This window comes from Aptenodytes patagonicus, chromosome 5 (assembly GCF_965638725.1).
Source record: "Aptenodytes patagonicus chromosome 5, bAptPat1.pri.cur, whole genome shotgun sequence".
Classification (NCBI taxonomy): Eukaryota; Metazoa; Chordata; class Aves; order Sphenisciformes; family Spheniscidae; genus Aptenodytes; species Aptenodytes patagonicus.
Genome location: NC_134953.1, coordinates 58,919,562 through 58,941,009, shown reverse-complemented (window position 1 = coordinate 58,941,009; position 21,448 = coordinate 58,919,562). Strand labels below are relative to the sequence as shown.

Here is a 21,448-nt window from a genome sequence, read left to right as displayed (position 1 = left end):
GTCTCCTCATAATTCTGCTCCATGACTTTCATGAATTATGCATGAGAAGAGATGGAGTAGGTTTCAAGTACATAACTCTAGGTTGTAAAAAGAAAAGAAGTATGTTTCTTGGCAGAAAGCATTTGTAGAAGCAGGTATTGCTTAATGCTCTTATGAAGCTGCCTTTTGTTTACTGTGCAATTCCTGCAGGTATCTGAATGTAGCTGGCCAGTACGACAAGCGCCTAGTCTGCACAACCTCTACGCCGTCTGTAAGAACATGCACAACTGGCTACAGCAGAACCCCAAAAATGTGTGTGTCATCCACTGCATGGTAAGTACACCAGAAAGTAACCACATTTTTAGACTTACGAGTCAGAAGTCGTATTGCACTTTGCATGTCTAGAGTCTGTGTACAAGGATGGTGACAATTTCTAAAAGAAAAAGAAATGTAATAAAATGAACCCCCATAGAAAGGGACATCATCTTCCATGTGCAGCTACATAGCTAAGCTGGAAGACCTAACACTGAATGAGAAGCAGGAATGCAAAGCAAGAGAGGTCACAATTGTTCTAGCAGTGAACTACTAGAGGTGACGAGTAGCAAAAAGGTTTGAACTTCACCCGAGAACTGACTGTAAGGATTGTCAGCCTGTTATGGCTTTACATTTTATTGTAAGTAGTTGCAGGACAAAATGCAGCCTCTAGACTGAAGGTTACCGATGGACACTGAGGAGAAAACACATCGTTGGGAATTCTGTCGAACTGTGAAACTGAGATTGTTAAAGTCTCTTGTGGTCACTACTTGTCAGGCCTGGCTGAAGAAGTCCAGTTGCCTTCTGCTCCTCTTTGTGCACTGTAGCTAAAATGGTTGCTAAATCCCCTGTAAGGGCTGTTCAGTACTGGGCAACGTGTAGATAGGATGCAGGAGAGTGGTGTGATTCTGTATGACTAACTTGCAATTTACCCCATACAAACTTTAATATTGACAGTAATGCCCAAAAGGAGAGTTCTGGTTTGCTCCTGGAGCCTAAATTAAATGTGGGAGGCTGTCACCTCTGATCAGCATAAACTGGAAGGAATGGGGGAAATGACTGATCCCAAACTGCGCCTTACATATGAGTCTGGCATTTCTGCCTTGCGTAGCACAGCCAGTGGCTATGGGATATAAATTCCATTCAAACAGAGATGAAGGCGTGCTTGATGGCTTCAGTCCTGGAAATCTAGCTCAAGAATCAAATTCCTTTACAGTCCTTTGAGCAATGAATATCCGAATAATGCTACAAAGGACAGGGAGACCTTTTTAATACTTTCTAAGGAGTTTCCAGAAGCCCACTTAAGTTTATATGAACCTGAGAGATCTTTTCAGAGCAACTGGCAGGGTCTAAACCTTAAAAAAGCAAATAGCCTATTAACCTCGAGCACGTGCTCAGGCTCAGCAGGTTACTGGGGTCTGGGTCAGCTGTGGTATGGCAAATCCTAAAGTATAGCTGGAGTGCCTAAAAGGTGCCTGAAATAAGTAATTGCAAGGAGCCTGTATAACTTTTCACTTGTGTTTCAGGCTTTGAGGGTGCCTGCCTGCCTGATGGGTCAGTAGGTTTCCCACTCCTTCCTTGTAAATGAGCCTTGACTTCTGGGATCTTCTGTCACTTGCTGAGCAGGCTCTCGTACCCATTGCTGCACCATGAACGTGCATCCAAAACTAAGCAGGCATCAGACCTGGATTTTGGTGGAAGCTGGTGGAAGGACTTTTTCTTTTTGTTTGGCTCACCAGAGCTGGGGTATGATCTGTATGGCTCATCACCTCGTATGTTCCTGGGTATAGCAAGGACCCAGGGCATGGGGCGTACTTTGATTCTCTCCTGCTCTTTCTGTATTTTTGGTCTTTTTGCATCAGTCTGACTCAGCAAACATACTTCCCTTCATTATCACCCTAAATAAAATGTAGACTTGTTCAGGAACAATCTGTAGGTTGAGGGCTCTGGAGCTGTTTGGGTGAAGAAGCCTTGGGCTGGATTTTTTTTTTTTTTTCTGTTTATGAACTCTTCTGGGTTAAATTTCTATTAGATGACTGCCTGCAGCTGTGGGACAGGTGTACTGTGACCCCTGTGGTCAGTTCCAGGCTTATGTTTGAAAAAAATATAATATTACAGCTTGGGACCAGCCATGAAACACCAACATTTATAGACAAAATGTACTTCTGGGCTTTCGAAACAAGTCTAAACCATCCTCAGCTTTGACTGCTTACTGGATATTATCTTAGCTTTGATCCAGGCCAGTGCCGCTCACTGAAGTCCTAGGTATTAAACAAATGACACAGCACTGGAAATTCCTCATCATCATGCAGTCTTAATCCTAGTCTTTCTGGAGAGATTATTTTATGTGATTTAAGGAAGAGTGGAGAGTGTTCTGCTGAAATTTAAAGGCTGTCTCTGATACTTACACATTTTTCTCCCCCTGCCCCTTTTCTTAACAGGATGGCCGTGCAGCCTCAGCCGTTCTGGTCAGTGCGATGTTCTGTTTCTGTCACCTCTTCTCTAATCCAGGCCCTGCTATGCAGTTGCTGAACACAAAGAGACCTGGAATTGTACTGTGGCCATCTCACAGGAGGTAGAGTATACTGGCTAAACGCTATGCAAGCAAGCTATATTCCTCACACTAAAAACTGCCTGAGTACCTGTTGTCTGTGTTTTGGCAATGTGTTCCCAGCCCCTAGGCTGAGATAGGCATTCAGATTTCACTTTGTTCCCCAGAAATAAGTGGTAAAGTGGTGATCAGGCACTGGAACAGGTTGTCCAGAGCGGCTGTGGGATCTTTCTCCTTGGAGTTCCTTGGCTGGGTATCACCCCCAGCAGCATAATCCAGTTCTTAGATACAGCTTTGAAGTTGGTCCTGCTCTGAGCAGAGGGCTGGACCAGATGATCTTCAGAGGTCTCTTCCAACCTGAATTCTTTTATAAAATAATACATGTGATCTGAAGGGTGTATATGCTGCATGCCCCAGTCTCTCCACCCAGACCAGCCTGAAGGTGCTGGCAGGAGGCGACAAACTGAAAACTCCAGAATTCCTATTGCAGCATGAGCAGTACTCATGCATTAGCCATGGTACTTAGCTTTGATGGGTCTTTACTGATATTATGGCCACTTCAATTTTATCCACATTGATATAACAGTAATGGAGGAACAAAATCAAACATTACAATAGCTTTGCTCACTAGTTCAGGAAAGTTGACAAACCTGTAATTAACAGGGCCTGGGTGAATCCCTCTCCCTATGTCAGCTTCATCCTTACAGGAGTTTACACTGTAAAACTGTCTTTTTTACAATTTCCGTTAAGCAGAGGAAAAGCTGCCTGTCAGAGCAAACCAAAGATATAGCGTTATGTGTGTAATAATAATGATCTTTCAGTACATGACTAACAAAGTAATTCATCTGCTATCTGCACGTAAAATAGAAGGCAAACTTCTACCAGTAAACCAGAAAAATCATTGCTCAGCACCTTCTCTCCTAAAAGGTGAGGAGAAATGATCTTCAGCTCAGAGCTAAAAGCTAACTTGCTTCCTCTCGAGCTCCAGTTCTTGTAATTAAACAGAAATAGGAGCGTAGATTTTGTCAGCTGCAAGGATGCTGGAGTACATGGAAGCTCCAGTCCTGGAACTGTGAATCACACTTTCACTGGATTTCAAGGTAGACTTCAAGTACAGAAGGAAAATTGGTCACCAGGGATGGAGATTTCAGTAATGGCTTTCTCTGTCTACAGATACATAGGATACATTTGTGATCTAATAGCAGACAAGCCCGTCATTCCTCACTGCAAACCACTTACTATCAAGTCAGTCACCCTCAGTCCAGTCCCCTGTTTCAACAAGCAACGAAATGGGTGCCGGCCCTTCTGTGACATTCTCAGCGGAGAAACCAGAATCCTTACCACTTCCCAGGAGTATGAAAGAATGAAGTGAGTTGCTGTGATCTCCTACCATCCTTAGGAGCTTAATGCAAGGAGGCTTTCGTTTTGCTGTAATGTGTCTTTAATATGTGGAGTGCATATATTAATTGAAAGTTGGTGCCTAGCGTTGAAAGGAACTGCCACAGTGAGTCTGAAGTTGTCATGTGGTGGGATACCTTCATAGAGATAGTTCAGTGCTGTGTTGGTTTCCCCTGTGAAATGTTTCTGTTTCAACTAAGCCTAACATTAAGCAGAGGGCTGAATGCACCTTCTGTTTGCTTGGCCTGAATGAGGTGATAGCTTTTATGTTGACATTGTTGATGGGTGGTAATGGCATTATGGAAGAGAGCTTAACTGTGGATTTCCTTCTCTTCCCCTCAAAGAGAATACCGTGTGCAAGAAGGGAAAGTCCTAATTCCACTGGGAGCCACTGTCCATGGAGATGTTGTTGTTTCTGTCTACCATATGAGATCAACCATTGGGGGACGCCTTCAAGCAAAAGTAGGAGTTTGTCTAACTTCTCTTGCATGATAGAGGCAATGTAGCTAACTAAGAGGTGGCTAAATATGGGGTCTAAGAATGCACATTGCACTTGTGATGAAAGTTTCCTTACTTGACAGTAGACAGCACAAATTTGAGCAGTGCCAAGTGAAAGCAAAGATCTGCATATGGAGAAGTCCATGATGCCTCTGGTATCTCTTTATGGAGATGGTGTCTACTGGTAGGGTGTAGGATCCTTCCAGCTGATGTAGAAGACAAAAACCGTCCATCAGTAACCAGCTCAGGGCAAACCACAACCAAAGCCTCTACCTACGCACTCTAAGAAGATGGAAGAAGATTTTCTTCTGCTCGAATTAGAATGACTTACTGAGCCATCACTCCTGCATGGTGTCTGTTTTGCTTGCTCTAGAGCAGCCTTCATCTTTTCTGTTCATTAGGGCAAAAAGGCAACTTGTGTGGATTGGTCAGTCATGGGGATAGGAAAGACCATTTAAGCCGCAGACTGGTCAGACAGCCACTCTCTTCATAGCCAAAGAGCCTCTTAATACTAGCAGATCAAAGAAATGGGAGACAGTGGAAAATGCGGAGAGAGAACGGAGGGGTGCTGGAGTGAGCACACCCTGATGTCTCCTTCCCATAACATAGAAGCAGTGCTGAAAATATGTATTGGCCTGTGCTATTCTAGGCTTTGAGACAGACTTTAAAATGCTGTTCTCTGGCTCCTGTAATTGCAGAAGAGGAATTTGGAAATGCAGTCTGTTCAGACTAGAAAACTTGGATCTGCAAAAACTGAATCAGTAGTTGTCATACACTAAATTGCTCCATTAACCTTTGTAGTGATGAAGGTTAATTGGCTCACTCAGTGAAATTACCTCTTTAAATTGTAGTGACTTAAAGCACAAAAAGTGAGGGAAGAACCAAGTTTTGTCCCACCTGCTTTGAGTACCACCTCATTTGCTCCCTGCAGACGGGTGCTGCATGGCTGGTCAGGCAGAACAGCTCCCAGACTCCCACAGCTAGCTGGGTATGGTGGCTGTGTTCTCAAATGGTCACTTTTTCCACTGATACTTTAATCTGGATCTCGATAATTTTCCTGATGATATGTTTGAAACCTTAGTATTCAAGTTGCAGAGTGACCAATGAATGTTTTTCTCTTATTAATTTGTTATTGGTGCTGTTTGCTGTACAGATGACACTTTACCAAAGCCTCTACTGCAAGTGAAATGATCTTATATTTTCCTGGGGTACAAACCTGTTGCTCCAGTGTATTCAGTGGAAACGGATATTGGTTTCATTTAAGAGCTAAAATGTCAAGTAGATCCCAGAAATGAAGACAAGCAGGGGATGAAGACATATTCCTGAACGCTGTGAAGGCAATCCATGGTGTCAAGGCAGCAGCAGCAGAATTTAAGGCAGATAGAAATATTTGGGTTTGAGAAGGAAAAGCTCTGCTTTCTGTAGAACAAGCAGAATGAATTAGTTTATATAGCAGTTATAATTAGTCTATATAGTAACTGGTAGTAAGGTAGACTTAACTAACTGTCTAAACTAAAATAAATATTTTAATTTAATGAATGTAAGCACTTGTTCAGTCTGGTGCTCTGTGTTTTTTCAGATGACCAACACACAAATATTCCAAATTCAGTTTCATACTGGATTCATAGCCCTGGGAACAACTACGCTAAAATTCACCAAGTGAGTATTTTAAGCTGAACATTAATCAAACCTGAAGCATAAAAGCTTTATGAAGGCTGAAGGAGAATATTCACAGATGAAATGTGAGAAGTCTGTGTGCATGCATATATTGAAAGACTTTATATAGCTTTGCAGAAATATCCTTTCCTCTTTAACTGAACAACCCTTGTCCATTTAGGCCTGAACTGGATGCCTGTGACTCTCCAGACAAGTATCCTCAGCTCTTTCACGTTATACTGGAGATAGAAATACAATCTACTGATAGACAAACTGAATTAACTCCCCCATGGGAGAACTTCACGACAAAAGACATCAATCCAACCATTCTCTTCTCCTCTCATCAGGAGCATCAGGACACTCTTGCTTTGGCAGGTAAGAACTGCACAGGTTTGCTCACTTAATTTACCTGCTTACCTGCATGCTGAACTTTGTTTTGCTTGATTTTATTTATTTATATGGTGCTCTGTGCTGCAGGTAGAGGTCCCACTGATTCACCCCAGGATAACATAAGAAATGTTGGACAGAGTGCATTCTTCTCATCTCTCAGCTGGCAAGGTACGCAGACTTGGTGTTCAAAGTAAAATCTGCTTTGAACAAGATAAACAACTTTTTTCCCCCCATCTCTGGAGCACAGAGTCAGGCTGAAGGATCTGATTGTAACATGTCTTTCCCATTAGATCACAGTGTATTGCTGGTCACACCCTTATGTTGCAACTGAGTGGCATTAATTTCCTACAACATCCTCTTCAAACACTGCTTGCTTGTGCTGTATATGACAATTATTGACATTGTTCTAGTGTAAAGCTTCGCCCTAGGCTTCCTCGATGCTAAAACCAAATTTAAGCTGTTTTTTCCTAATGTTGCACTTTATATATAGTGCTATGAGAATGTAGCACTGAGAGTGTTTGTCTGAGAGGCCATTTGATAGTGCTGAACACCTTGAAAATCTCATGGCGCTGCCGAATGCAGCATTCCTCCTCTGGCATCAGCACCATGCTAGGTAGGAGCCCAGCATAAGAGATCCTTGTGGGCACAGCTAGGAGGGTGGTTTATGTCCCTAGTCCTTTTCAATGAGCCTTGTTTTGCCTGGATTTTGAGGCATGGCTGGAGATCATCCTGGATCCTTGGTCCTGACCCAGAAACTTGTTCAGTTTGCATCTGTAGGCCTTACACTTGCTGGCTCTTCAGGCTTGAGGAGAGTCAATTAACCTCTGTCTGTGTTTCCTGATCAATGTAAGCTGGCTTCTTACAATACAGACCAGCACAGACTTTAAGTTAATCTTTGCAAAGGACTCTCATTTTAAAATCCAGCAAAATGCTGCTGTGGTTTTCTCAGTAGCCTTTTGTTCTGCATGTAAGCTGATTTTTATGGGACCTTTGTGATGACAAAACTAACAGCTACCTAATTTTATTTTTAATCATCATTTAGATCAGAAATCTGACAAAAGTAGCTCTCACCCCACCTCAGAGGATCGAGCAGCGTTGGTGCATGAGGAAAGCGAACAGTCAGATGACGAACTCTTGTCCCTTTCCAGTCAGCACAGTAATGCCAGCGGGGACAAGCCTCATGGGACACCAAAACACAGCAAAAAGCAGCAAGAGTCTCCGGCACCACCTCCACCTGAAGACGTGGACCTGCTGGGCCTGGATGGTAGCCCTATGAGCAAGAGTTTTCCCTCGCAGCCCACTGCTGCCCCCTCTAACTCAGACTTGCTGAATGATTTGTTTGGGGTTGGCGGGCCAAGTTCCCAGAGTCAAAGTGGACAGCCCGCTGCTGAGGAGGTCTTCCATGTGGGGGGACCTGGATCTGTGCAGTCAACTCCTCGGCGTTCTGCAGCTTCAGCATCACCATCCCCGTCCCCAAGGGTAGGAGAAGGTAATAGTGGCTATGTCTAGTGTGTGACTCGGTGGAGCACATGCTTTGAGAATCCCACCTGGGTGATCTGCTCTGGGCTGCTGGATTCCTCTTGGGTACACTCATTTCATGAAAATTAAGAGCTGCGAGGGATCTCAAGAGGCCAGCCAGCTCCTCTACTCTGAGACAGGAGTTGGTGCATCTTCACAGTCAAGAACACAAACCAGATTATCTAGTTTGTTCCCTGAAGTATCTACTGGAGCTCACCCAAGTGTTTGGCTGGCTCCTTACACTAACAGCCACTGGAGATCATCAGTTTTGCTCTTACTTTGTGTTCAATAATGCATATGAGGAGCATAAGTATTAATTTAAGGAAAAAAAACAGCCTCTTAGGTTTTTGGGTAGACCCATAGCAGTTTGAATTGAACTTCTTTTTTAACTTTAGGGGGTTTGGAGCTATGATGCTGGTCCTGGACTATGAAATATAGCTACACTGTTCTGCTGTTTCTGGCCTTTCTGCAGACAAAGATAGGCAATACAAGAAGATCTTTTGTTTCTTCAAAGACAGACTGAGATTAGGCTGGCAAAAGGAGCAGTTGAATAGATATTCGAAAGAGAGATCTTTTGGAGGGTTAAGTGAACGGAGGAGACCAAGTGAAAAGCATTTGTAAGTGAACAGGTGAAGAGCCCAATCCAAGTTGCTCAGATTCACTGAGGGCCTCTGGAATAGGTGGTCAGTTTTGTCAAAGGCAAAATGTGAACAAGTGGCCTGATCTGACAGCAGGTCTCTGTGCACCACACTGAGCTGCACAGCCTTCCCGTGTTTGGTTTGGCCTAATCCTTTATGTTACAGTTTAAGAGCTGACGTTGTCAACATGTACCTGATTCAAAGAGGACAGTATGCTTACTTAACTTTTTCTCAGCAACTAGTAACTTAAAGCATTTGCAACACCTGCCAACTTTCTTGTACCGAAATGGTATTTTTTCATTTTGTTAAGGAGGCGCAGGCTTGGGTGATGCTGGGGCTGACACCAGGAGCACCTACCACAGGATGGCCATGCAGCCAATTTCTGAAAGCTCTTCTTGAGTCCTCATTTCTCAGCTAGGTTAAAAAAACCTGTGGGCTTGGGGAGGTTTGTCTGCTAGTACACTCAAACACCAGATTTGCTATGGTGTTTTTTGAAGCGAAAGGGACAGGAGCAGTTATAATCTCCTTGTATCGAGACTTGCGAAGGGAGGGAAGAGGAGACTGAGGATTGGAAGCAGGAGAGGAGAGAAGAATACAAGTTTCAGTGGAAGAAATTAGGCTGCTTGTATATGGAGAAGGTTCATCTTGCTGTGGCTGTTGTATGCTCAGTCTGAGAGCTTTCACCTGGGGGTGGGAAGGTTGTACAGATATGCACCTCACAAGGCAGAGGTGCAGCAACAGTATCTGGAAAAGATTTCTGGATATTGTTGTTGAGCAGTATAACAACAGGAGTTGTATGATGCTGCTTTGCAGAGGCCAGATTGGTGCTTGAAAGGGAGAGGAAAGGTATCACACAGTTGAATTGTCCCAGGCCAGGAAAACAAGAGTAAGAGCTTGGGAGATAAGCGAAAACTGGTAATTTATTAAGTATCCTAAGCAATGAGTAACAAAAATAATGATTAGCATCATTAACACAATGCATAGTGTCTCAGGATTGTATCTTTCTTACAGAAGTGTATATATTGCATCTCTGTTCAAGATGCTCTTTACCTTAAAATTGTTGGTAAGTAAGAATTTGAGTGACTTCATAGGGATTTCCTTTGTTGGTTGGGTTTGTTGGGTTTTTTACATGAAAGACAGTAAGCTAAACAAATTGATTAAAAATGGAGTTTGAGAATTAACTGGATTTTTGTAACAAGTGATGCTATGTAGGAAAGATACCGGTTATTTTCTAAAGCTATTTCTAAAAGACGGTCCTTTTACCCTCAACATGTATAACCTTTGACAGCCTAAAATCATCTTGGACCGTGTTCAGCTCTTGAGAGGAAGCAGGAATTGTGCCAGGGTGCTAACTGCAAGCTCCAGGCTGTCCCTGACCATCCATTTATTTATTGGCAGTATGTGCAAGTTGAAACTTCATCTGAAGTGTCTAAGTGTCTAAATACTCGCTTTGACTGCTCCTAAATTCAGCCCCTCTCTTTGGAAAAGACAGATGGGATCAACAAATGTGTTGCCATGACCAAGTTATGTGTCTCTCTATGTCCCCTAGCATTTGGCTAGGGTACTGATATTTTCCAGTTGCTCTCTCGCAGTTGCATGCTGTCTCCTATTTGGTATCTGCAGGTATTAGGTTTTCTTCTCCACTCACTGGTGTCTTTTCCCTGAAACATGTTCATTGTACAAGTTAATGATTTAGTTTTCTCAAATATGTTTTTACAGCAACTGCCTTTGATCCATTTGGAAGTAGCCCTAAGCAAGCTGGTCCAGACCTCCTAGGTTCCTTTCTTGGTTCATCAACTGTCCCTGGTGATCCTTTCCTTCAAGCAACAAGAAGTCCTTCACCAACTGTGCACAGCGATCCTTTTCACATGGGTAAGAAAGTGAGGCTATTCTAGTCTATTTAAGTAAACATGAAATGCTGCTTTTAAATAATGATGGAGCTATTAAGTACAAACTGATGCTTACTATAAAATGACTCTAAACCACAGAAACCCCATGAAACAGGAAAGAGCTTTTTGCCTCTAGACTTAAAGCATATTCATAATTTGAAGTGTGGTAGGATGAGACTTGTTTTGCTCAAGTCTTATACTTAATTAATAAGCTATTTGTATACATGAGAAAAGAGACCATGAAGAATGTCTGCCTGCATATTCCTGTGGTTATGAGGTCTCATTTGAACCAAACTACCATTAATTGAGCTAAATAGAGCATGACATATTAAGCCTGCTAGATAAAACGCGTCCTTTGGTGATTTTAGTTACAGGCATCTGCTTTCTTTAGATCTGATAGTAATCCTGGCCAAATTCACAGTTGAATTTGACTCTTATTTGAAGAGAAGGAATTTTTTTTTCTTTATTGGACATTTTTCTTCTCTTACTTTGTTTGAAATGTCCCTTAGTTTTCCCCTTCTCCCCCTGTGCCAAAATTTAATGTTGTAACCTTCTCTGAAACACGTTCAGATACAAATTTGTTTGTGTCTGATCATCTAACACATGTCCCTTGGGTGCAACAGTCTCGCTGGAAAGCCAAAATGACAAAGGAGGGAACTAGTGTGCTGCTGGCACTGCTCGCATCCTTGCTTTGCCAAACTCGGGTATTGGATATTAACTCTGTGAATAAGATGGTTGGGTCACACTTGGAGCTGGCTGCACTAATGACAGGAATTTAAATGGTATCCCAGCATGATGGGGTATTAAATTACAGTGCTAGTGTCTACAGATAATGAACTGCTGGCAGGGTGAACTGCATAGATGTACAGGCTTTATTTGATACAGGGTTAGAAGAAGGACTGTGTGTGTTCTTTCTGGTTTACATCTGTGTGGGCTGTTTCACTGTATTTGTTTTCTCCATCCTTGCCCTTTGCATGTAGAGTATTTCCTTGGGTTGTGATGTATTCAGAAACACTAAACCCCATGTGTTATTCTGGTGATAAGGCTTTTATAAATAAGTATATAAAGCCTCTGACCAAAGCCACCATAAAATGAACACCGTAACTCTGCATCCTTCCCCACTTACCTCTGTATAGTATGAGATCAGAAATAAACGTTAAATTTGTAATGCCCATTGTGGGGGAGAAGTTAACTTCTAATTAGCAAATAGTAGGTGGACACAATACTGTCTCTCCTGCTGCTTGCCCCCTACTCTTCCTAGATGCTGGATTATGTTGGTTTTGCTCTACTAGTTTGAGAAGTTTATGCGTAATCATTCTGCTTAGCTTCTAGCACACCAACAGTTTCCATACAACCAGATGTTTCCGGTGGTTGGGACTGGCCCAACAAACCAGGTATGTATCATAAAAATTCAGGACACTTAACAAAAAACCCTTAAGGAGCCCTGAGAGAGGAGAGGCAGATGGAAGATGCTATCAGCGACTGCAGAGAACAGATTCCCTCTTTCTGCTGCTTAGCACTTTGACTAATACAACAAAACTTCAATCAGGATTTTAGTTAGTCTCATCTCAATGGCAGCAGGTATGCTGCCTGTTGTCCTGGTCTCCCAGTCATCCAAGTGAGGATCTGGCTAGAGACTACCAAACTCCTTCTGTTCAAAAATCTGAGTTTCCTTCCTCAAGAAACCAGGGCCTGAAACAGAACAGGTGCTCGGTGAGGATGTGCATACTTGTGTTTCATTCCAGTGTAGAGCCAAGAGAAGGACCTGGGAAGTGCTATGCACTCCTGGGATGCCACTAAATAATAGCATGATTCTTTCTAATCTTGGGAGAGTATGTATGTCCTACCAAAAGTTGCTTCCTGAAGGCTTCTAGTTCTTAAAATATATCCATTTGTCATAATTACTCTGTCACCACAGACAGTCTAGGGAACATTCTTGTTGCTGAGCCTAATTGTGAGTGGGTGTGCAACTAGTCTGGGCCAATGCTGAGTTGAGACTGCTTAGGAACCTGACAATAGTACACTTAATTTTAACAGCAGCCTTCTAACATGTGACTGAGCACTAGGTAAGAGCTGCACTCATGTAAAACAGGGATAAAAACTGAGTTATTTTTTCTTTTTTTTTTCTTTTCTTTTTTCCCCCTTTAAGGTGGCCTAGGTGTGGGAAGTAAGTCAGCTGCCACCAGTCCTACAGGATCCCTCCATAGCACTCCCACTCATCAGCCTAAACCCCAAACACTGGATCCATTTGCTGATCTGGGGACTCTTGGAGCAAGTTTAGCAGGTTTGCATCCCTTATTTAAAAAAACAAACAAACAATTACCAGCTTGCTCTGTTTTAGAGAAATAGGATGAACCACCTGGTATGTGACAGAGAGCTCTATGGGTCCTCTCAGCCTGCCTGCATGCCAGTGCTGCTTTCAAGTTTTTCCTCTTGCCTGATTCTCTGTAAGTTCTCACAAATCTATGCTTTTACTGATCCTCCGTCAAAAAAACTGTTAGCAACTTGTTGGGACCTTGGTAGGCCATATGGATTGCAAAGCGTAACCTCTATCTCGTAAGTCTAAACAGGCTCTGGCTAAGGATGCTCTGTGTTTAACTCCGACTGGAGAACTGTTGCTACAGACCTTGGAGCAATGCCTGGGAGGAGACTTTGGCTCTTCAAAGCTACTGGGGTCCTTGAGGAATTGTTTCCTTCTAGCCTTGACTCATTTTTGTCCTTTGTGAGGAAACCTGTGCACCTCACTAATCTGCCTCTAATTTGCAGTACTATCTGAAGGTGGAGTCTGAACCCGTTTTCATTTGCACCTGGCTACAAAGGACTGTTTGCTTGACTGCTTAGACAAGCATTTTCTCCTTGTTTTATCTCAGAAAACAATCAGCAAACCCTCAATCCCAGTGTTAAAAAGGCAGTTCTGACAAATTATTTAAGTTTTCCTTAAAACCCAGTAATTCTGGCTTCTCTGACTCTGGTAAATAGATTTTTCTTCCCTTTGTCACTGCCCTCAGCTCTTTGCAAGACATTGTGGTTTTATCTGATGTTTGTTTTCTCCTTTGCGTCAGTACCAGCATGGTTCTGGAATTAGGTTTCCCAGTTCCCTCTGCTGGATCACTAGCTGCTCTGCAGGAGCAAAATAAAAAGTATGCCAAAACCCATGTCAGAACCATCGAGGTGCTTTTAAAACATGTATTCTGTAGCAAAGTTATGGAGTTTAAAAACAAATGACTTGGCATCCACAGGATATTTAACCGCATTTTTGTTGTTCGTTACTAAGTCAAAAGCACTTGATCCAGTTTCCATGACACGTTTCAGAGCTCAAAGTTGACTGTGGATGTTAGTCTCAAATAATAAAACATCAGCACTGCATACCTCCCACCACAAACTAAGCCAGAAGAGTAGGCCATAAAGTAATAAGGTGCTGAAACACATTAACTCTGGGATAGTATTACATCAGCACAGCATAAGGAGATACTATTTCAACATATGTCAACTTGATGTTGCCACCATAACACACGGCAGCTCTGGTTCCCAGTTAGCTGCACGTAGCTTTCCCTGCATTTCCCCAACGAGCTGCTACTCCGATTCCTGAGCAATCTTGAAAGGCAGGTGCTGTCTTTTAAGCAGCTTACAGAGTAGTGACAGGAAAGTTGAAGGGCTTTGCTTGGTGTTGCAAAAATAAGTTTGTGGCAGAGCTGAAAATAGAAGCCAGCTGCCTGGGGGATTTTGTTTAGGTTCCCTTTTTGGAAGGCAAGTCAGTATGCTGTTGCTAGTGCCCACCATCATTCCTTTCCCCATACTCTGCAGGTGGCCCTTCGTTTGCCAGTAAACCGACCACGCCGACAGGCATGGGTGGAGGATTCCCCCCCTCGCCGCAGAAACCCTCTCCCCAGCCCATGGGCGGCAGTGGTTGGCAGCAAGGAGCTGGCTATGGCTGGCAGCAGGCACAACCCAAGGCCCAGCCAAGCATGCCTCATGCCTCTCCCCAGAACAAGCCCAATTACAACGTGAGTTTCTCACCAATGCCGGGAGCACAAAATGAACGTGGAAAAGGACCAGCTAATGTTGGTAAGCTTTTCAGAGTTCACCATCCGAAAGGTTGGCTCCTTCTAATATTGCTTTAATGCTCAAACACCTTAACTGGTTAGGGTCTAAGCAAGTAAGTCATGCTGATCATTTGATTATATATAAAGTTCTACAGTAGTTGTCCTGTCCTAGAGTCTAAAGTGTGCTAATATTTAGGAAATCCTGTATTCCAAACGGGCTTCAATAATAATAATTCAAAAGTAACATTAACCTATACCTTTTTTGTGAGAACCTGCGCACTCATTAGCACTGGGAGATTGTTATAGTGATAAGTGTGGGGGGTGGCTTGGGTAGAAAAGCAGTGTTAAATAAACCTGTATTGTGATAACAACTTCAAATCTTTTTGTTTTTCAAGATTCAAAACCAAAAGTGTCTGCAGATTTTGAAGATCTATTATCTGGTCAAGGTTTTAATGCTCACAAGGACAAGAAGGGCCCCAAAACAATAGCTGAGATGAGAAAAGAAGAAATGGCTAAGGAGATGGACCCTGAAAAACTAAAAGTAAGCAATACTCTTGTTTATGCTCTTACAATCATTCAACGTGTCTTTTGTTCTCATCATGCTGGAGGCTGCTTGAAACACTCCCCCTGAAAGGTGGAGAGGGTAGTAAGCCACCAACTGTCCTGCATGTGAGGCAGCTGAGCAAATCTTTCAGATCACTTAGTGCCAGAAGCTATCCTCCTGTTTTAGCACTTACTTTAGTGCGCAGCCTCCACAGCATTGCTGGATCCCAAGGACCATGTGGTATCTCTCACACTTGCTTTCCATAAAGTAGGTGTCTAAACTTGATAGCATCATAAAGTGCTGGGCTCCCCATTCACATGCCAGACAACAATGAACTAGTGTGACCAGAAAGACAAAGTCATAAACTGCAGGTGTTGGGGAAAATCTGGAAGAATCTCCACTATTTCATCAGAATGAGAGATACAAACTTACCACTTTTTCTAAGTAGTAAGAACTCTGTTGTGAAATAGCTTCTTACAAATAAGCCAGATAAAAGAGCAGTGACCATCTCTGCCAGTCCTTCTGCCAAACCCAGGTTTAGGTGAAATGAGGGATGTTCTCCCCATGATGAGATTGCCTTAGGGCAGAAAGTGAGACCTTCCTGCGGTTTGTTCATATAATAAATCCTCATGTCTTTCCTGGAGATGTGAACATCCTTTAGAATAGATTTAAAACTCCAAGGTTACATTTCTGTCCTAAACCAGGCTGTGGCAAACAGTGGCTTGCTCAGTGTTACTGTCAGGGCTGCCAGTCTTCCACATCACTCCAGCCCTGGTTAGCAGGCACAGCTAATTGAACTAATCCTCTGTCTCATTAATCTTGCCTGCTTTGGAATTCTCTCATCTCTCCTCAATAAATTGCCAAACTACAGATCTATTATGAAGGGAACGAAATTCAGTCTGTCCCGCTCTACATTTGAAATATGAAACCACGAATTATAATTACAGAAGGATACAGAAGTGAGAGGAAAAGCCCAAGCAAAAGCCAAGCAAACTTCTAGAAAACAGAATGAGTGAATTTTTTTAATATTTTTTTTTTAACCTTTGGAAAGTGTGTGCCAGCAACCATGCTGAACACGAACGTCAACCACTTGTAACCAAGCCGGACAGCTGTCAGGCTATCGAGTGTGCAGTAGTTTTCCCAATTCATAAGCTATACAACTTCTGTGATTCATGTGGTACTACTTAATGTGTGCAACATTTTCCCCCCCAGCAAGCTGCCGAATCACTGAAGCACCCGGCTGATTCTCCCTTCCCTATACAATTCCCTTTGCTCTGATGCATTTTATTTCATTGAGTCACTTCAGTTCAGCCTGGAACTGTTAAATCTATTCATGCTTTGGTTTTCACGTTTACTTCCCTTTCTTTCTCCCCTTCCCCAGCCATAGGCTAAGATGGCAACCGCTAAGGGGGACAACATTATCTAGGAAAGTGGACTGCCTATTGCTTTATTTGACTGCTGGATTGCAGGTAGCAAATAGGCACGTGGAGAGAATTGAGGCTTCTGACTTTAGAGATTAAAAGGATTTGTATTGAAGCCAACCTTCAACATGAGTCTTTAGAAGACTTAACTCTAGACATGCACAAAAGATAAGATACACATCCACAGCAGAGTTCTAGTCGAGCTTACTTTAGGTATGTGATTAAGCCTGCTGAAGAGCCACACAGTTAAACATTTCATTTTTCTTTTGACTATTCCATCTAATGACTGTTCATAAGCGTTACCAACTCTATTTTTAGCAGGGATGTTGCTCAAGGTGTGTCTTAACTTTCAAGCAGTGATGTGAAAATTAATGACAAAGTAGACAAATATCTTCCAAATGTTTTCTAAAGCTTGGAAAGAAATGTAAGATGCTCCTTGGAGGCATTGCTATTCAAATGAAGAAACTTTTTCCTACTGGAATATCTAATGTAAGGTGTAAATTGAGACTCACATTCTTCTCTCCAGGTGCTGGAATGGATTGAAGGGAAGGAGAGAAATATAAGAGCCCTGCTGTCTACAATGCATACAGTCTTATGGGCAGGGGAGACCAAGTGGAAACCTGTTAGTATGGCAGATCTTGTAACGCCAGAGCAAGTGAAGAAGGTCTACCGGCGGGCAGTGCTTGTCGTTCATCCTGACAAGGTAAGGTTTTCCTAGTTTCACATTGTTCAGAAATTGTCATTGTTCTCTTAATTATAAAGTGTTGAATGTGATTGCTTAATTTATTGGTGCAAACAGCTTTGTAGAAAGTAGTAGTTCAAGATTTTTGCCAGTTTCTGAAAGGTGAGAACTCTAACTACTCCCAGCCCCAAGAGTGTGTTTGGTACGTGCTGCTCCAAGCAACAGAGGTTCAGATCTTCAGCTTTTGTCACCCTCGCTTTGACTCTAAGCCATGCTGGTGGTGAACAACAGTCCAGAATATTGTGCCTGCTAAAGGAGACGAGGGTGTGATAAAGGCATATGAAAGGACAAGGGTCTTAAAATCAAACTTCTAAAATGGAAGAATCAGGTTATCTGATTTTCCAACTTGTGGCTTGTGGTCTTGCTGCTTACACTTGCCAGCAAGAGTGCAATGACACCATCTGGGAAACCCTATGGTGATGAGTCTTCCATTTTTAAGGAAGTGGAGGGCCTGAGAGTTTCAGGGCAATGGGCAAGGCTTGAGAAGTTGTGGACTGCCCAGAGGCTTGCAGGAATCCTGCTTTTATCAAGGAACTGTCAGGTGGCAGCTCTTTCCCTTCAGTGCAGGTAAAATGCCTCTTGCAAAGCCTAGGTCAAATTTTTTTGCCCTTGGGACTGCAATGCCTTATCACACTTGGGGGGTTATCAGCTCTGAGGAGCAGAAGAGCTGAAGAACCAATAAATTCTTAAGCTGTAAACAAGGTAAGCAGCCCTCAACAGTAGCTTATTCTTGTCAAAGAATAAGGGAAAACCATTTGTGGAAAGTGAACAATAACTGCTTGAGAATCTAGCTGCTCAGATGTCAACTTTTTGTAGTCTGATTTGGTAGATGTGATATCCCTCTTTCTGTTTCTATTCCAGGCTACTGGGCAGCCATATGAACAATATGCAAAGATGATATTTATGGAGCTAAATGATGCCTGGTCAGAATTTGAAAACCAAGGACAAAAACCCTTGTATTAGGTACTTTCTCAGTCTCCACTACAGACCTGTGCTAGTGCTTATATAGTCTCTTGTCACAAATGTCACAGATCAACCAAACTCTGGCTGGAAATTCAGAAGTTTCAGAAAACTAAGAGCCTAATACTTATCATGAAGAACAAGAGAAAGGTTTCCTTATATTTGTATCAAGAATCGTGAGCTCAGAGGAACTCTAGCCACCTGGCTTGCCCTATGCAAGCCACGGGGTTACAGTTTCTTGTAACTTTTGTATTTTTCGTTGGATTCAAGTGGGGCAAGAGAGAACACATTCTGGGAAAAGGTGGAATTGTTCTGTCTCTGACACAGCATAGCTGGTGAATTTCCTACTTTTTTTGTGAGGCGTGATATGGTAACACTTCAGTTGAGTTCAGTAACTGGTGATGAAGCCCAAACTTCGATGTACTTTCTTCCTAGGTTTGGATCAAACTTTATCAAATTTAAGTACTCAGATGTGGTTTAGGCACACTTCTAACAGTCACCATTTGCTGCTTAATTGCTCATATAGTATAGTATGCCTGAATAGAGACAAAGCTGAATCCTGGGTTAGATCAGTGTGGCAGCTGACTACTGCTTTACACATTAATACTGTACTTCACCGCATAGTCCAGCAGTGAAATGTGCAGAAGAAATTCCTCAGCATTATAGAGCAAGTGTCTTTTAAAGCAAACAAGTAATTGATGTTAAACAGCACCTTGTTGGTTTGTTAAATAGCAGTTCTGGGGGAATAGGGAATTGGGGGGGAAGGGTGAATCCACATCTGTGAAAGTGAGGAATGAGCATGTACTGCATTTCCCATGAAGTTCTCATCAATAGCTTGAAACCATCAAACAAAAGACATATCAACAAACTAAAACTCTGCTATAAAGTTTTGAAACTTCCCAGTCTATAGGTAACACTTTCCCTCCTGAGGATTCAGAAGCCTTTTTCCAGCCCACTTGTGTCACCTCTATGCCTTTATCAGCTCCAGAGCACTTGGCAAAGGCTCTTGGCAGAATGCAACCTGTTGCAACTTCACTTTTCAGACCACGGTGTACAAGCTGTCGTGTAGACATCTGTGGACCAGGTCTGATTTTTGAGGTAAATACAGTGCAAACTGATTACCTTAAAAGTTTATATTGGACCAAAGCAATAATTTCACAAGGAAATATCTCTGACGCTAAAGCTGAAGCATCTTTCCTAGTTAAACAAGTTATGCTCTTCACCCCTAATTCTGGCATTCTCCTTTTGTAGAATAACTAAAGCTAGCGGTTTATTTACCAACATGTTGTATCTGTATTTGAGCGTTGAAAGGGCAGGTATATTCAGAAGATGGGCAGGAAATAATTTGTATTTACTGCTTAAGGAACAGGTTGCCATCCGATGTGAGCCTTTAAAGCTGGTGGTTTTTAAAGACAATCCACTTGTTACACTTACATTTTCAAGTGGCAAAACTTTTACTGCAAAGACAGTGTGTCAAAGTACATTGCTTTCTGTATAAAAGTCATCCTTTCGTTGTATTGGTCCATTATTTACTACCATTAATTGAAAATGTGAAACCAACACATAGGTCTCCTTTTATATAAAAGACCTTAAGATAATAGTAACAAACTGGATGTTATTTATTAATGTTTTGATCCAGTATGTGCTTGTCTTATTTAAAGAGATAACTGGAATGTGAATCATGTTCCTGTGATTTGTTGGTTTATTGTTTCTCATTCACATTTGTAGATATTGTGACCTATGCCTATATAATAAAAAGGATCTCATTACTACAATGTACTTTTTTAATAATGAAAACTACATTAGCTTTGTATCGAGTTTGTCATGGCACATAACTCTGGATACTCATACATTCACAAAATACAAATCCATCATTAAACTTTATCTACCAAAAGAAACCCTACCCCACTTAAGCTTTGATTACTTCCATCACTGATGTTTTTATGGATGCATGAAAGTATTAGGACGTATGTATATCAAAATAGTTAACTAAAAAAAAATTTTTTTCTTGTCATATCTGGTAGTGACAGAGGTTATCAATGTTCAGGTTTACTGTTTGACTAAATTATTGTAATTTTTGTAAATACAGTATATACTCAATTAAATTGTGACTGGTCTAAAACATTTGTATATACATTAAAAAGCTCAAATTAACATATTCAGGTATCTTTTGTGCTTGTGGGGAAAAAACCTCTACCTTCTTGCTTTAAACACAGTTCTGAGTAATTTCTCTGCAAATGCTGGATAAACAACAACAAATCCATGTATGTTAAATGGAAACTTCTTTTGTCTATACAATGTCTTACATGTATGACTAACACCTTTTGCTCTAGTGCAGGGTTGGGTGGGACCTGTGTGGTACACATAAAGGTAACCATGAATTACTTGCTCTAGAGACAAATACTTTTTTTTCTAGAGCTTTTATTTCCTCAAGAGCAAACAAGCTACATGAAGAAGCCAGTTCCCATTACTGCAAGCAGACTATAAGAACAGTAAGGTCTTAATTTAGACATTTGCAATGCGAAAAGATGCAGCCTTTCGTGCTTAAGAGAAAAACCCTTCAACCCAGCTGAAACAGAAGATGGTAACTTAACTTGTTTCTACCTTTTGATTGTTTGGACAAGTTAAGTCGGGTGTGTGTGTGTGTGTGTGTATATATGTATTTATTGTAGCTACAAAGCCATTTACATTAGCAGCAGCTGTACCAAGATGTAAGCTTGTATTAAAACTCCTACGGGTTTTTTGCTTGTTGATGACAGCCACAGGATTTACAGTATGGGAGGGTACAGTGAAAGTGTCTCCATATCATTTTCTGTTTGCATGCCTCGAAATAAGCCCAGAAATGCTGAGCTCGGTAGCTGCTTACAAATTGTGACCAGACCACAAGGTTAACATCCTACACCAGCTCGCGTGATACGGGTGGTGTGCCTCAGCCAGTATCAATATTGCCTCTTAAAGTGGTCACTAATGCTGTGTGGTAATTCACAGGTTGGCAAGACATTTTGGAAACAATTCGTCACTTCCTATTCTTATGCTACTTATGCTTCAGAGACTCAGAGCCAAGCAAGTCAGCAAATGTAGCACTTAGCTAAATGCTTCAAGTGAAAATTTTGTTGCTTAAGCCTGCTGTTTTAATTAGGCAGCCTTCTTGGCTCTAAATCATTTAAAATTAATAATGAAATTGGGAA

The 21,448-nt window shown here is 41.9% G+C and overlaps 1 protein-coding gene across 3 annotated transcripts in view; it reads left to right on the top strand.

The window, feature by feature from the left end:
- Positions 1–20,416, top strand: part of DNAJC6 (DnaJ heat shock protein family (Hsp40) member C6) — a 53,410-nt gene extending 32,994 nt beyond the window's left edge. For all 3 annotated transcript variants that reach the window (XM_076339997.1, XM_076339998.1, XM_076339996.1), the window contains 15 exons: positions 190–312; positions 2,454–2,587; positions 3,737–3,931; positions 4,306–4,423; positions 6,039–6,118; positions 6,297–6,490; positions 6,593–6,673; positions 7,548–7,994; positions 10,381–10,533; positions 11,876–11,944; positions 12,700–12,834; positions 14,355–14,615; positions 14,989–15,134; positions 17,085–17,261; positions 18,162–20,416. In XM_076339997.1, the coding sequence (XP_076196112.1) occupies positions 190–312; positions 2,454–2,587; positions 3,737–3,931; positions 4,306–4,423; positions 6,039–6,118; positions 6,297–6,490; positions 6,593–6,673; positions 7,548–7,994; positions 10,381–10,533; positions 11,876–11,944; positions 12,700–12,834; positions 14,355–14,615; positions 14,989–15,134; positions 17,085–17,261; positions 18,162–18,263 (2,415 nt within the window). In that variant the 3' untranslated portion in view covers positions 18,264–20,416. The remainder of the gene's footprint in view (positions 1–189; positions 313–2,453; positions 2,588–3,736; positions 3,932–4,305; positions 4,424–6,038; positions 6,119–6,296; positions 6,491–6,592; positions 6,674–7,547; positions 7,995–10,380; positions 10,534–11,875; positions 11,945–12,699; positions 12,835–14,354; positions 14,616–14,988; positions 15,135–17,084; positions 17,262–18,161) is intronic.
- The last annotated feature ends 1,032 nt before the right edge of the window (positions 20,417–21,448 follow it).